Source organism: Chanos chanos, chromosome 9, assembly GCF_902362185.1.
Source record: "Chanos chanos chromosome 9, fChaCha1.1, whole genome shotgun sequence".
NCBI classification, from domain to species: Eukaryota; Metazoa; Chordata; class Actinopteri; order Gonorynchiformes; family Chanidae; genus Chanos; species Chanos chanos.
In genome coordinates this window covers 23,917,924-23,933,164 of record NC_044503.1, presented here as the reverse complement: position 1 = coordinate 23,933,164, position 15,241 = coordinate 23,917,924, and the positions used below count along the sequence as shown (strand labels likewise).

General features: G+C 41.2%; 1 protein-coding gene across 1 annotated transcript in view; it reads right to left on the bottom strand.

The window, feature by feature from the left end:
• Positions 1–7,148: 7,148 nt before the first annotated feature.
• Positions 7,149–15,241, bottom strand: part of satb1b (SATB homeobox 1b) — a 34,833-nt gene continuing 26,740 nt past the window's right edge. The window contains exons 11-12 of the mRNA XM_030784538.1: positions 9,694–9,900; positions 7,149–7,682 (exon numbers count right to left, since the gene is read on the bottom strand). Of these exons, the coding sequence (XP_030640398.1) occupies positions 7,149–7,682; positions 9,694–9,900 (741 nt within the window). The remainder of the gene's footprint in view (positions 7,683–9,693; positions 9,901–15,241) is intronic.

The following is a 15,241-nucleotide window of genomic DNA, read 5'->3' as shown; positions in this document are numbered from 1 at the left end:
ACCTGTGCGAGAGCAACTACTCTCAATATATTTTGTATCCCTTACTTTCTGAATTTTTTAAAATTTTAATTTGGGTGTTACTGTCTAAATTGAACAAATAGTTTCTGTCTATAACTGAGATATTTTTCTCTCTCCTATTGTATGACACTCGCTTCCTGTCGTGAACTTAACATAATTGGAATTAAAATGTAAAACCTAATCTGATTTGTTAAGTCTTTTTTGAGGTCTGGTCCTCGTTCAAGAGTCATACATGTAGCTAAATGAACTGTGACTGACACAGAAAATAAACCTCTTACAAACCATTTAGCGAGAGCGACCATTGCCCTCCATCCGTATCACGTCAACGGTCAAAACAAAAGCGTTGGTATCATTGACCTAAGAGCAAGTATATGCTGGTTTGCCCCCGTCAAGCTTTTGATAATATTTCCCTCTGAACTGTCCTGTAATTCAACGCTAACATGCTTAGGTGACTGTCAGCGGTGATAGCGCACATGTACTACCACGCTCGTGGCAATCTGTCGTGTGGTTGCCTGGCAACATCTCAATTTAGCTTTGGAGGTGGAGGTTCCTGAGATCGGCGCTAATAAATAGTGTACGTGATGATACCAGCATCCTTCTCTGGCCCTTGCGTCTCGCCGGGTAACGAGTCACTTTCAGTTATTTGAATTTGTCTCAGAGTTTTAACACAGAGTTTCACTGTGACACGTCTTACAGTAACGTTGGCGTGCTACGCATCTGATTTGGAGCGAGTTTCAGTGCAGTCTGACAACGATAGAAAAGTCTGACTCCATGAAAACTGGGAAGAAATCACAAGCCCACGTCTGGTTGGACAAGAGCTCTCATCCCTGTCCCATCGGAGGATTTTGATTGGATAAGAGCTCTTTTCTCTATCTCTGCTGAGGGTATTGGGTTTCTAATTCTTTGGCAGGTGAGCTCGGAGCCTTCTGGCAGTGCGCCGTCTAGTTGGTTCAAGTTCTGCGGTCACGTGTCGCTGTGTGTTGATTCAGGCCTACATTTTTTCACCCCTCGCACTCTCCTGCCCCCCAACCCCCCTCACGCCGCCTGTTTGGATGGGTCTGGTGGTGTTGTGCTACTCTGGGACGTGCTTGGCTTCTCTGGGTGGGCAGACCTACTGTGGGTTATCAGGACCCCCAGCTTGGCTTCGCATCATTGCTCGTTTACATCTGCCGAGCAGAGGACACGGCATGCTGAATCTACCACACCACACACACACACACACACACACACACACACAAAAACCTCCCTCTCCCTCGTCCTAATACAGCGGAGCAACTTAACACCGTTTTGTAAATCAAACGCTCCATCTTAACTATTAACAAATCTTTAATTGTTGAAAAAAAAAAAAAACGTTTTCAAAGGAGGGGGAGTGGGATTTTAACATCCTGTCAGTGATCTCATGCAGAGAAAACAATAAAACAGTTAGTTGAATGATGGCTGAGCTGTTTTTTTCTTTTATTATTATTATTATTGTTGTGACTCCACTTGTTTTTTTCTCTTTCTTCTCTGTTATGACTTCAACATAGATTTTGTTTTGTCTGCTCACAAATGGAGAAGTTTTGAAGATGCGTATCTCTCTCTGATAAAGTTATTATCCACAATCAAGACGTCCGTAAACTATACAAGAGCAGAACATTGCATGACCATTATGCATAACTGTTGGGATGTGAACCATTCAAAACAAAATAGGACGGAAAAAACTGAGTTGCTTCGAGTAAGAGTATTTATTTAATGAACATTCTCCCCCATGTTATTTATTTATATGTCCAAACATGACTTAAATTATAACTGTAACCTTTAGGATTCCATCCATCTGCCTATTTGTGTTTCTGAAAGGAAACTACCGGGAAAAAAAAATCCCAGGGTATTAATGCAATAAGGGAAAGTTAGATAAACTAATTTATTTGATTGCTGTGTTGTTGTCTTGAGACAATGCTATCATTTGATTCTAAAGTTACGCTGAAAGTCAATAAACCGAGCCCAAAATACCCCCTTACCCTGAACTTTGCTTGACATTCCCTAAACAACAATGCCAAAGAGATAACTTTACATAACAGAAATGAGCAGAGGCCAGCTACAGTCCAGGTTTTCACTGCAAAAACATGATTATGTATTCAGTTTAGGAGACGGAACTGATTCCAGTCACTGATTTGTTGCACACAGAAAAATTCTGACCCATATCCAAGATCTGGGTAGTAAGTAGAGGTAGTAGATAGAATATTTTGTAAATTGAGAGTGTATCATTAAGAGTAATCCATCAGTTTCTCTTCAGTGACTTTTGTGTCTCTGGAGGACTGTTTTATGACATAGACCAGGTCACGGAGTGACTTATTTATGTATTACAACATGAACGGATCGGAATTGAGACGTGGAAGCTGTTTGTCAATGAAGAAACAGAGGGCTACATGCATTTCTGTGAAGAACGGACCTCTGTAAAAAAAAAAAAAAAAATGAACAACTGAACATTATAATAAAATAAGCTATGATAAGACAGCTTCTTGTGATGCGCTCTCACAAATTAACATACATATTCATGTGTGTGTGTGTGTGTGTTTGTGTGTGTGTGTGTGTGTGTGTGTGTGTCTGTGTGTGCGCATGCAAGCGTGTGATGTAGCTAAAATTAATATGTTGAGAAATATGCTGGCACTCCCCTGGGGTAGCCCTGTTTAATCTCTCCTCCTCTTAACGGAGAGAGAGAAAGAGCAGGCAGATGAACTCAGGGAAGAGAGTAACACAGTCATTAATGCTACTAATGCCTACGTCACACCTTCTGCTCTGGCTTTTTCATCATGTGGAGAAAGGGAAGGAAAAAAAAAAAAGGAAAAAGAAAAGAGCAAAGACGAAAGGAAAAAGAAACGTTAGCGCAAAACGTCGGTTTTGCCAAACAGACGGGCCGGGAGAAGGAGAACTTCCTGATTTACACCGTGCGTTTCCGCAGAGATCGCTATCATTATAATAACTTTATTAGGGTTTCTGCTGCATTTCCTGTCTGATTTACTGCACAGTCCCAAGGGCTGATAGTTTAGCGAGGAAGAGTAGCTGTACTAGGCAAGCCTGCTACTGCTGTGCGGCGAGCCTAAGTGCAGTGATTCCACAAACCACATAAACTTCGATGGCAGACGGCCATAGCATTTAACAATGTCACGCTCACAAGATCAGTGGACGGGACCACAGATTACTGCTGATTTTAAAAGATGCTCTCGCTACTAACGAAGCAGCTTTCACGCTCGAACCGCTGATGAAAATGTCACAGAAATCACAGGCAATTCAATGTGTACCTGAGTATGCATAATTTCTGTCTTTTGGTTGAAGAATATGATTCCGTCTGTGCTTACATTAACAGGTCCTATGGTGTAACCACACAAGGAGAGAATAAAAGAAGCCGTGGAACATTCTGGAAGTGGAACATAACTAGGAAAGGTAAACATAAAGACAACAGTGAAATATGAGATTGACAGGTCTTGTAATAGATTGTAAGTAACTGACAGTTGCCAAAAATTTTATGATAATACCTTGAAATTTTATCAGCTTTTAGAGGAACCCAGCTCTGTGTCTCTCTACCTGATGGGTAGAAGTCGTCACGCTCACAGGAAAAAGTGACAGGGCAAGCACCGTTTATCATAAAGAGTGCAACATATAAATAACTAACAAGAGTGACATAAGGTCATAAGGTCACTGACATATTCAGAGACAAATCAATGTAAAAGGTCAAAAGTTATTGTGAATTAGCAGTGAATAGGGTATTCTTTAATGTCCAGTTTAATGTATTATTATAACGATGACGGAAACAAAGAACTCTTTATTAAAAGAGTATTGACTATTTGAATAAAGTGATTTGAGGCTCTTCCAAAAAACCTTTGTGTGCATAAGAGCTCTCTTCTCCGTTTCTCCCTTCTGTCAATGCTGTTGAGCATCAGGAATTTACATAAAGTACCAACCGAAATAGAAAACAAACAAAATGTTGATGCTGAAACAAACAAGGGGAGAGTCCTTTGTCAACATCTGTGAAAATGAAGTGAAAGAGAGAGAGAGAGAGAGAGAATACGGCACAGGGAGCAGAAGCGTCGAGAAAAAGGTTAGCTAGCATCAAGGAGATGATGGAGATGGCTCTTTCATTTTGGAAAGTGGAGAGAAAGAGAGAGAGAGAGACAGAGAATGAGAGAGAGAGAGAAAGAGAGAGAGGGAGAGAGAGGGGAAAAAAGAAAAAAAAAGTCATTCGAGAGGCTCAGACTGCTGTTCCTCTGCCCACACACCTGTTGTGATGTAACAGCGGTTGACTGTTAGCGCCATGCGCGTAGCTTTCAAGATCAGAAAAATGCAGCTCGTCGCGTTTTATCAAAAGCATATGATTACAGATTGTCTATGATTTTTCAAGCATTTTATTTAAACTTCTTAAACGTAGCATGGACACCTGGTACTACACACCACACATCATAAGAGGCCGCATATTGTTCGGAGCTCAAAGGCAATTACCGCAGAGACTAAAAAAGTGTGCTGGTCTCTCCATGCCTCTCTCATCCAAGTGCTCAAAAATGTTTAGGATTGGGCGTTAAGGTTATTTTATTTGATTTTTCTTTCACTGCTGTAACTTTACATACCTGTTTGTCACCCTCACGCCCCTAGTCGCAAAAAGCACCAGTCCGGGGTTAATGGTGCTTCCCATTAACACTTGTCTAAAAGGAGAAAATTTCTCACCACTCAGCTCTCAAACATGTACCCAGCGTATCTAAAATGTATTTTCATTCCAGTATGAGGTTAAATATGACTATTTATATGATTTTTGCATATATTGCAGTCTTGTTCTACCATAAAATGACAAATATCAGTGTATTAATGTGGTCACACTGCTCTAAAATTGCATGGATGAGTTTCTAGCCATAGGATTCAGCTGACTAAAACCTTTTCACAATTTTGATATTTGTTAAAGCACTGTGTTTGTCTTTTTTCCTTGTGCAAAAACTCGTGACACCTTGATGTTTTGACTCTGTACATTGAAGTTGCGTTAATGTAAACAGTTAGTGGTTTACAATGTATTCGGCCTGTATTCTACTCCGACACTAGCTTGTTCACACTCCCCTCCAGCGTTTTAACGTACTCCCTAATACTGTCTGGCCCCCTGTTTAAGGAAAAAAGAGCAAGCTGTTGGTAGATCTAATCCCAGAATGAGTGACACCTATTTGCAGGTGTTAACAGGTAATGCTAATTTCCATATGAGGCTCAAAACTGTAGAATTTCACCTGGGGTTCAAAGAGAGGTCACAGCATGCATTGTAGCTTTACACCTTCCCTCCCTGAAGATGATGTAATTAACAAAGCATTAGCACAGTCGTGTCATTTGCCGCAAAGTCGCCTCAGACGCGCGGCAAACAGGCGGAACATTCCGGAAAGCTATCCGGGTCAGATTCATTCAGAATGGCACGCTTCTAGACTCAACTATTTTTTTTTTTCTTTTTAAGTTTCACATAAGTCAGACTGGCAATTTGTTACTTACTAGCTGTTAAAGAGGAGTTAGAGAGATAGACCAAGAAAATCTAAAATTACAAAAAAAGAAAAGTGGGCAGGGCTATTACTCATTAATCACATTAATACAAAAAAAAAAAAATCTCAGATACAATACAAACAGTTTAATTGTGTCATTAACAATCAATAACCACTCCTAGTTAGAACATTTTCGCATTATGGAACCAAGTAACACTTATAAAACAGTCAGTCGTAACAAAATAACTGGTGTTCTCATTGCAATAAACTCATAAAAAAACACCTTTTTTTTATACAGAGGATTTATACAGGAATAGCTTTGAATTAGATTGTTAACCAAAGGAAGACACATTGCAAACATCAATTTTCACACAAATTGCATATGTTTTCTTTTTTTTTCTCTCTCTAAGGTGGTCTATAGGTTAGTAATTTACCTAAGCTTATTTGCATGATAGTAGAAATTGCATACAACATTAATTGTGAAGCGTATAGCATGGTTTTGCTAAACATACAGCACTTTTTTTTTTTAATAGGCAACTGTTAAAGCACATTTTTCCATTTAAAACGTTAAGACACTTTGATTTTTACTGCCCGTCAAAAATTACATTTATAAATAAAAAAAGTATCTGTGGAATAAAAAGCGCTATGTAACAGAAATTCTCTCAAAATTTAAAAAAAACAAAAACAGACAAGAGAGACAAAAAAGGAAACAAAACAATTGTAATTACATAAAAAAACATAGCATGAATGGCAAATAAATAACAATGGACACAGAGAAAACAAAACACACACACACACACACACATACAAACACAAAGATAAAAACAGAAATAAGAGGCTGTGATTCACATGTGGAGCTTTTGAAAAAATTACAGTGACAAATTTCGGCAGTGCCATATAGTACAAGGCATTTGTTGGCATAGTTTCTTTAAGACTGTATATTTTTTTTTTTACAATTAATATATATGTATTTATATATTTATATATATTTATATATTTATAATTTCTTTTGAACAAATCCTAAGATGAGATATTTTTTCCCCCTATGTGCCTGTGAGATGTAAAGGAATCCGGAGTTTTGAGTGACAGGCCATCATGTACAGCTCCTTTTTTTTTTACGGACGACTCATCATCCAGCAGGTGACGGATTCAGTGTGTCGTCAAAATAAAAGCCTGCCTTTTCACCTCTACCCCATTCAGACGTAAATTCGGAAAAAAAAAAAATTCCAGTTAACACCACATACGTAAACATTTATCAAAGTTTATCAAACTCCAGTGACTCTTCTACTTTATTTCATTATATTTTTTTATTTATTTTTTTTAATTCAGTAGCTCAGAATCAGTGTAAAAACAACAGACATCAAGTGCAGTCAGCAAATATCCACGGCAACATACATAAGATTTTTTTGTTTTGTTTGTTTGTTTGTTTGTTTTTTGTGCAGGTCATTAAATTGATGCATCAAGTCTTTTACAGTGAATTCTACAGGATTTTACAAACCGTGAGTGACAATACTCGCGTTTTTAATGTAGTCCTGTCTACAGAGTCTTACAGTTCTGTGCTGTAAGGCAGGAGAATGAGATAGATAGAGAAAGAGATAAAGAGAAAGAAAGAAAGAAAGACAGATTGAGCGGGAGAGGCCATAATCTCTGGGATTACTCTTTGGCCTCTTGTTCGGCCTCAAGCCGGGCTTCGTTGGCCAGATGCTCTTCCACTTTGATGGAGAAGATGGTGTTATTGGTCTGCGTGCTTTCGTCCAGCTCTTTGAGCAGTTCGCCCTCCTTGAAGTCCGCCGTCAGCTCGTCGTCTGGGAAACCGGCCGAGTCGGCCTTCAGCTTGCCCGAGTGGTTGACGTAGAACCTCTGGTTCTGGAAGAACTTGATGATGGTCTGCTTGGGCAGGTCCAGCTGAGCAGACAGGGTGTGGATGGCCTCCTCGTCCGGGTACGGCCCAACGTCCTGGATGAAGCTCTGTAGGATTCCCAGGGCCTCTAGGGAGATGCGTCCACCCTGACGGCCCTTGCTTCTGCCCTCGTCCTCCGTCTCTGCCGGGGAGGCGGTGGAGGGCTGGCGGGGCGGGAGTCTGGGGCCTGCCTGCTGCTGCTGCTGTTGTTGCTGCTGATGCTGCTGCAAAGGCTGCTGGGATAGCGAGGGCTGGGAGGCGTGCTGTAGGGACAGAGGTGGCGGATGCTGTGATGAGGGATGCTGAAGAGACAGAAAAAAAAAAAAATCACGTCGTTACCACGGCTATTAGGACCAATCAGTCATTCAAAAACCAAAGTCTGCAGTGTAAAGAACAAAAAAAATGGAGGTCATTGGGTAGAGAACACACTCTCTCACAGGGAGCTGATTTGTACAGGAGAGACTATGAAATTCACTGTGACGGCTGAGTCACCACTACGGCTATCAGGACTGCTCTCGGTCATTCAAAACCAAAGTCTACAGTAAAACGAACAAAAAAAAACCAGTCAACTGGGTAAAGAACACGTTTTCTCACAGGGAGGGAGGAAGTGATTTGTTTGGGAGAGACCATGAAGTCATTGCTACAGCTATAGGGACCGCCATTGGTCTTTCAGAACCAAAGTCTACAGTAAAATGAATGAAAAAAAATGAAAAAGTCAACTGGGTAAAGAACACGTTTTCTCACACGGAGGAGGGGGGATTTGTATGGGACAGAGTACGAAGTTGTTCGTTGAATGTAATCAGCTCTGGGATTTTTTTTTTCTTTTTTCGCTATCTTCTCTCTCTTGCACAATGATTCAAAAACAAACTCACAGTCTTTAGCAGAGAATATTCACGCAAAGATTAGGGTCCTGTTGATTGCTTATCTAAACCCAATTCAAATGCTATTGTTACATAGGATAAACAAAAAAATCTGACGTCTGCAAAGAGCGGGTGGCCGTAAAAGACTGGAAAAGGCTGATAGAGTGTGTGAACACTATCAATATCCATGTTTAGGTCAGTCTCACATCAGAGTAAACAAATGAGACATTTTCCCAAAAATTAGTTATTGTTCTAGAGCTGCCACCAGTGAGAGAGTGGCTGTGCTTTCTATTGACCGTACCAACCATTTTTTCTTTCTTTTTTTTTTCCTTTTTTTTTTTTTGGACTGGGACCTTCCTAGCTAAGCCCGACATTTCTGTTTCTTTCTTTCTTTCTTTCTTTCTTTGTTTTTATGGAGTTCTAAAAACAGAACTACTTTCAGATGATGTATCAGACAAGACCATAACTGCAGAACAACTCTGTGACTTAGGGGTTTTAGATTACACTTGCAGGAAAACACACTTTGCTTTCTGACACAATGACACACGAGGAGGATAAAGAGGCTCCAACCTTTAAAAATCCGTTCTTTCAAAGGTGGCATTAACCCGCTTGCGTAGAATAAACACCCCTTCAACAGTGCGTTTCTCATTCGAGTGAAAGAAGGGAAGCAGGAGCCTTTGGAGGAGTAAAAAGGGTCTTTTATCTAATGGTATGTCTGCCCAGACATCTGACTTACATCTGAATCTTTAAAAGTTCACTAGATTTGTACTAATGTTCTCTCCTTAAGCGGTGAAAAGTCAATTGAAAACAATATATTTTTCTTTACTTGGTAAAAAAAGAGATGCTTTATAACGCCTGACCGTATGTTTCTGAGTAAACAAATTACTGTTGGATCAAATGCTCAGCTGTAGCTGACAGCAGACAGAAAATTTTTATGATTATTTCACATTTTGTGTTTTTGGTTTTTTTTTTTTTTTGGGGCTTTTTTTTTTTTTTTTTTTTTTGCATTTGATTAAAAAAGCCAGATGTCTTAAAAATACAGCTCCACTAAGTTCTCCACTGTTTTCTATTTATAGAAAATGTTTACTAGTTAATTTATGATTCATATTAGTCTAATTTTGAAATTCACAATTGACACTTCTAAAGCTGATTGAGAATAATTTTAGATTTCCACAAAATATGGAGCAAAAATGTGGGGAAAAACAAGCTAAGTATACATCAGTACCAAGCTTTGACAAACCAGTAGAGATATTGAATGGGAACACGTGTGTGTGTCTCTATGCTTGTGTGTGTGTGTGTGCGTATATGTGTGCGCACTGTGTGTGCATGTGTGTGTGTGCATTGTATACATGTGTTTCTGTGTTTCTGTGTGTGTGTGTGTGTGTGTATGCGTGCGTGCGTGCATGTGTGCGTGCGTGTGTGTGTGTGTGTAACTGACCTGCAGTGTGTCTGTAGGGACGTGCAGGAGGTGTGTGGGCCTGTCACCATGGTGCTGTTGTCCTCCGTTACTCTCCTGCTCGTATATGGCGTCTCGCTCGGCCTGCGGGAGACTGAGGAACCGGCGAATCATAGACAGGTTCTCCCACAGGGTACGGTTCTCTGGTGTAGGATCCTCCTTCCAGCGCAACAGCTCACACAACCAGCCCTAAAAAAAAAAAAAAAATTAAATAAAAAACCTCCACCTCCAAACGCAGCCTCTGGTCTAGGAACATATTCTCTTCCTCTCCAGCAGTAAAGCTGACATGATAAAACACTAGTCTTACATGGCCACTGCACTGATTTTCCATTATGTGACCCAATGCTTTCTTATCACGGATGTCTCTGAGGGTAGAGAAATGTTGCCGGATAAGAGAAAGATACAGAGAGAAAGAAAAGATGGAAAGATGGGAGGAGAGAGAGATAAGGGGAGAGAGATGGAGGGCAGAGAGAGAGAGAGAGAGATGAAGAGAGAAAGCGTGAGCTCTGCCAGTAGTCGTGTCCTGGCACGGTGACAGGAGTGATGCCGTAATCTCCAGTCCAGTGCGCGGCAGCACCTTTCATTTCGCAGGATTACCCAGCCGTTGGCCACACACACACACACACACACACACACACACACACACACACACACACACACACACACACACACACACACGCACAGACACACACACACATGCAGGCCAAGGCCAGAGTCAGACCACTGCGCTGCATGGCTGAGATAACTCAGCAGTTCTGTTGTCCCCTGTTCCAACTCCTCCCCAAAGCTACATCAAGCCCAGGAGAGAGAGACAGTGTGTGTGTGTGTGTGTGTGTGTTTGTGTGTGTGTGTGTGTTTGTGTGTGTGTGTGAAAGACAGAGAGACAGAGAGACGGGGTGGGGGGGGGGACGAGGAGGGGGTCTGGGTGGTGGACATGAAGGCTGATTAGCCCACCTTGTTCCTCTGCCACGTCCATTGTGGAGGTTTTTAATTTGCATGCTGAAGGATTTTTGGGCCTTGTTCCTGCTCTGATGTCTGGGGTTTCAGTCAGAGCCGACTGAGGGAACATACCTTGCAAACAAACCAACATACACACACACACACATGCGTACATGCAGACTTTTTCCTCAACCAGCAGTCATGCCATGTTAATGTAATCCCCCCCCCAAAAAAAAACCTCCAAAATGACAATCACGTCGGATTAAACCGCAAATCAAACAAACTCAAACAAGCAACTCCACAGCAGGCAAAGCACTTCCCACATAAACCCTAACATGTCGAACTGCTGAACGACACGCGCACGAAACACCTGTCTTTCGTATCTGCTCAATTACAGAGTAAAATATTACATATGCGATTGGACAGCAAAAAAAAGAAAAAAAAAAGCTTATTATAATCAATAGAGAGTTACATGGCGCACAAACTTATTTGGGAACCCTGAGATTTGAGGCTCTTTGAAAAGGAGGGCAGTTCTACAGGCTTCATCAGGAGTTAAACAACTGAAGATTCATTTGTATTTGTTCAATTGCATTTCTTCCACAGCTCTAGACAGAGAGAGAGAGAGAGAGAACGAGCGAGTACAGAAACAGTTGAGGTGGATGGGGACAAGGCTGCAAAGGCTTTTTACTCAATTATGTCTTCAGTCTCATGAACTACAAGCTCCTATTTTGTCCAAAATTGAGCTTCAGGTTGTACGGAAATGTACCGTTTTATTTAGCTTGCCACAGCAGCAATTCAATTCTAGACTTTTCAGAAAAGGCTACAAGTTGGTAGCGGAGTTGGTAACGTCTCGTTACAGTAGAAGTTAACCGTGCATTTCTTGGACTCCTTTAGCTTTTTGTGATTCACATGTTAGAATTCGTCCAGTCTCGGTCAACCGTCACTCAGGGCTTCTTGAGTGCGCAGACAGCTTCATCGAGAAAAACAGACATTAGCATGGGCAGACACCTTCAGGTTTGGGCTGAACAAGAACAAAATATGAAACTGTTCAGCATACTGACCGTTAAAAAAAAAAAAAAAAAGTGTTCGGTTCTGCAGATCAGCAGAAAGGTCAAGAGGTTCTAAATTACTGAGTAATAAACTCATCAACAAGGCCCAGACAGCAGCCAGAGTCTGTCCATTGTATCCACATTATAAATAGCAGTGTGGCGTTCTGATAAAAATATTTCTCTTGGGACACAATGGCTGAATTCATGTGCAAGATTTGTCCAACTATGCAACACACCGTGTATTTCTCTGTGTGTGTGTGCCTGTATGAGAAAGAGAGAGAGAGAGAGGGAGAGAAAGAGAGAGCAGGGTGTTGAGTGTGTTTGTGTATAATGATGATTGTGTGTGTTGTGTGTGTGTGTGTTTGTGTGTGTGAGAGAGAGAGAGCGCAGAGTGTTGAGTATGCTTGTCTATGATGTTGAGTATGTATGTATGTATGTGTGTGTGTGTGTGAGAGAGAGAGAGAGAGAGAGAGAGAGCAGGGTGTTGAGTGTACTTGAGCATGATTGTGTATGTGCGAGTGTGTGTGTGTGTGTCTGCGCGCCGTGGTCATAAGCTTCTAGCGAGAGGACAGGGCCGTACTGTGAGAGAGAACAGCAAAGTATTCACGACAAACCGACACGGGCGACACGCAAAGATATTACCGCATTAATAAAGCGCTCCTGTCACCTCAGGAGCCTCCGTGCTACACTGTCGCCAGCTAACTCTCCCTCACCGGTCACCCTGCCGGTCACAAGGCACCGACAGCACCTTACATTATCTCGTTTAGTCATTATCATCCTAATGACACACAATGCCCCCATCCACACGGCCCTGCTGCTGCTCCTACCCCGTGGAAAAGAACAGGCAATCAGCTCATCAGCACCTTTTTCTTTCTTTTCTTTGGCTTTTTTTTTGTTTTTTTCTTTTTCTCCTCCTCCAAAATCTCACCATTCCAGACCAGGGAACTATAACCACAGACAGATGTGATTCGATCTTAGGTAAGACGTACATTGTCTGTTCATGTCCCTACATCCTTCATTTGAATGATTACTGTATTTAACGTAAATATTAAAAAAAAAAAAAAAAGCAGAAATACTAAAGATTTCTCAACTGTAGTCCTGAGAACTGTGATTGACGGATAAAAGGTATATGCAAATTCAACGTACAGATATGAAAATGGAGGGGGAGGGCATTTGAAAGACAGGAAGTTGGAGGGGGGGGGTTAAAAAAAGTTTTGGATGAATCTTTATAAAAAAGAAAAAAGAAAAAAAAAAGAAAGATACGAGAGATATGAATCCATTGTTGTGGCTCAACTTGAGCAAGTTCATGCCATGATGATAATAATAATAAAAAAAAAAAAAAACTTGAGACAAACATCTTGATGTCAGGCAAAAGGATAACTGTGTAAGAGACAAAGAATTATTGTTCCCCCTGCTCCTCCCTGATCTTGGCACGATCCCAACACTGCCAGACAATGTTATGCAGATCAGTTGAAAAGATAATACACTATGTTCAAACCTGTTCTCTCTCTCTCTCTCTCTCTCTCTCTCTCCCTCTCTAAGAGAGATTACCCTGCAAAGTTACGTGTTCAGGATGGTAACTAAGTATGTGCATGTTTGTGTGCATGCGTATGCGTGTGCGTATGTCTGCGTGTATGTGTGTTTGTGTGTGTGTGAGAGAGAGAAAGAGAGCGCAAACCAAAAAAGCCAGCCTGCAAGACTGTGTCTAGTCCATCTGCTGACGGCTGAGAATGAATGTGTTATTGTGGCATAAGCGAATCTCCCGCAACAATAAGCAAAACACTGGTCCAACAAAAAAAAAAAAAAAAAGAAAAAGAGAGGAGGGGTAGAAAAAAAAGAGGGACCCATTTGTCTGATATCTCCCTATGAAAATAGACCTGCTCTAAGGCTTTATTCAAATGTTGACGGTGAATAGCAGAGATCTGGTCTGGGGGATAATGGGGCCAGGAACCTTTGCTGAACTCACACACTCGCGCGTGTGCGCGCGCACACACACACACACACACACACACACACACACACACACACAAACACACACACACACACACATATGCAGATGTGAAAGACTAGAAGAGATTTTTAAATCGCCATGCTAGTTAGAGGACAGTATGGTTGACCTCTGGCTGCTGAGGTGGAGAACTGTTGTAACCCTGTTCTCTAGCGCAGGCGTAGAGGCAGAAGTGTTTATAGACTCGGGGGGGGGATTATGAGTGATAAGAGTTTAACTGAGGACGTGGAGACGTACTGTAGTGAGCTGCCTTACAGAGACTTACGTGCTGCTAAGAACACGACCTGTTCAACTGGCTATTTCAAATGCGGGGAAAGAACAGGCCAGAAGTGGCACTCTGTTAATACTTCCAAACAAACTCCTATACAAGAGCAACTGCGCGTTTCATTAAAATGACCAACCGCCAAACATGTTACATATTTATACATGTTAAACATGTTACACATACACAGAGAGGTGAACATATCTCGTGATGCTAATCTTTGAACGCTAACACCTACGATAGCTTCCTCTATGGTAACAAGCAATGCTGGGGGTAACATGGTAAAAAGCAACACGTTACTGTAACTGCTTTCTTTTCTCTGTGACGAAGCAGTGTAACACATTATGGTTTAAATCAGGTTATGATCACTGACTTAATTAGAACTTTGTTACTTGCAACACACCGAAATTTCTAAAGGAAAAATATCAGTTACAGGTACGTTTAAAATATAAATTTCGTCCATGTAATGACAGGCCTGCTTATCTTGCATCACATCCTGTGACAGCCAACGTGCACAGACGAGACCACATGGTAGCAGTCAGCGCGGTGCTAACATGCGTTTTCCGTCATCCCCTCAATGAATTACAAGACTGCAACACCACCCAGGCTGCTTGTCAAAGGGCTTTTCAGCCGAGGCAGTTTTCTGCTGACCCAAAAGAAGACCGGGCTTTCCAGGAAAGTTTTGTTAACGAGACATAACCACTGTTTCAGAGACGAGTTCAGCCTAAGCAATGGTTTTGGAAATGTGTGGTTCAATTCTTTTCCTAAACTAAAGGCCTTTCCTTGCTAGTACATATATTTTCAGTTTCTGTAAGAGTCCAAAACAGCTGACCTTCACAGGGACTGAGATATAAAGCCAAAAGAGAGGACAAAAAAATGTTTGCTATTTAGAGGATATCTGGTTACAGGCAATAAAGATGCTTCAAAACAAACCTCAACGCCCCTTGGAACTTTAGCTGCTAACTCGCTAAAGCTAGCAAAAAAAAAAAAAAAAAAGAGATCCCGAAATCAGTGTTTAAGGACCATGAAACTTTCAGTTCCTCTGGAGAATGATGTACATCAAAAAGAGCTAAACAATGGAGAGGTTCATAGCTTTAAAGGGCACGATTAATAGAATTACCATTGTTCAAAGGCTAACGGGTGTTAAGGGTTTCTTTTAAAACCAGTGGAGCGTGAGGACCAGATAAAGTTGAGAAGGTTGGCAGCCCTATTTAAAAAAAAACAAAAAAAAAACAGAAGACAGAAAAGACAGAAAAGAAAAAGTACAAAAAA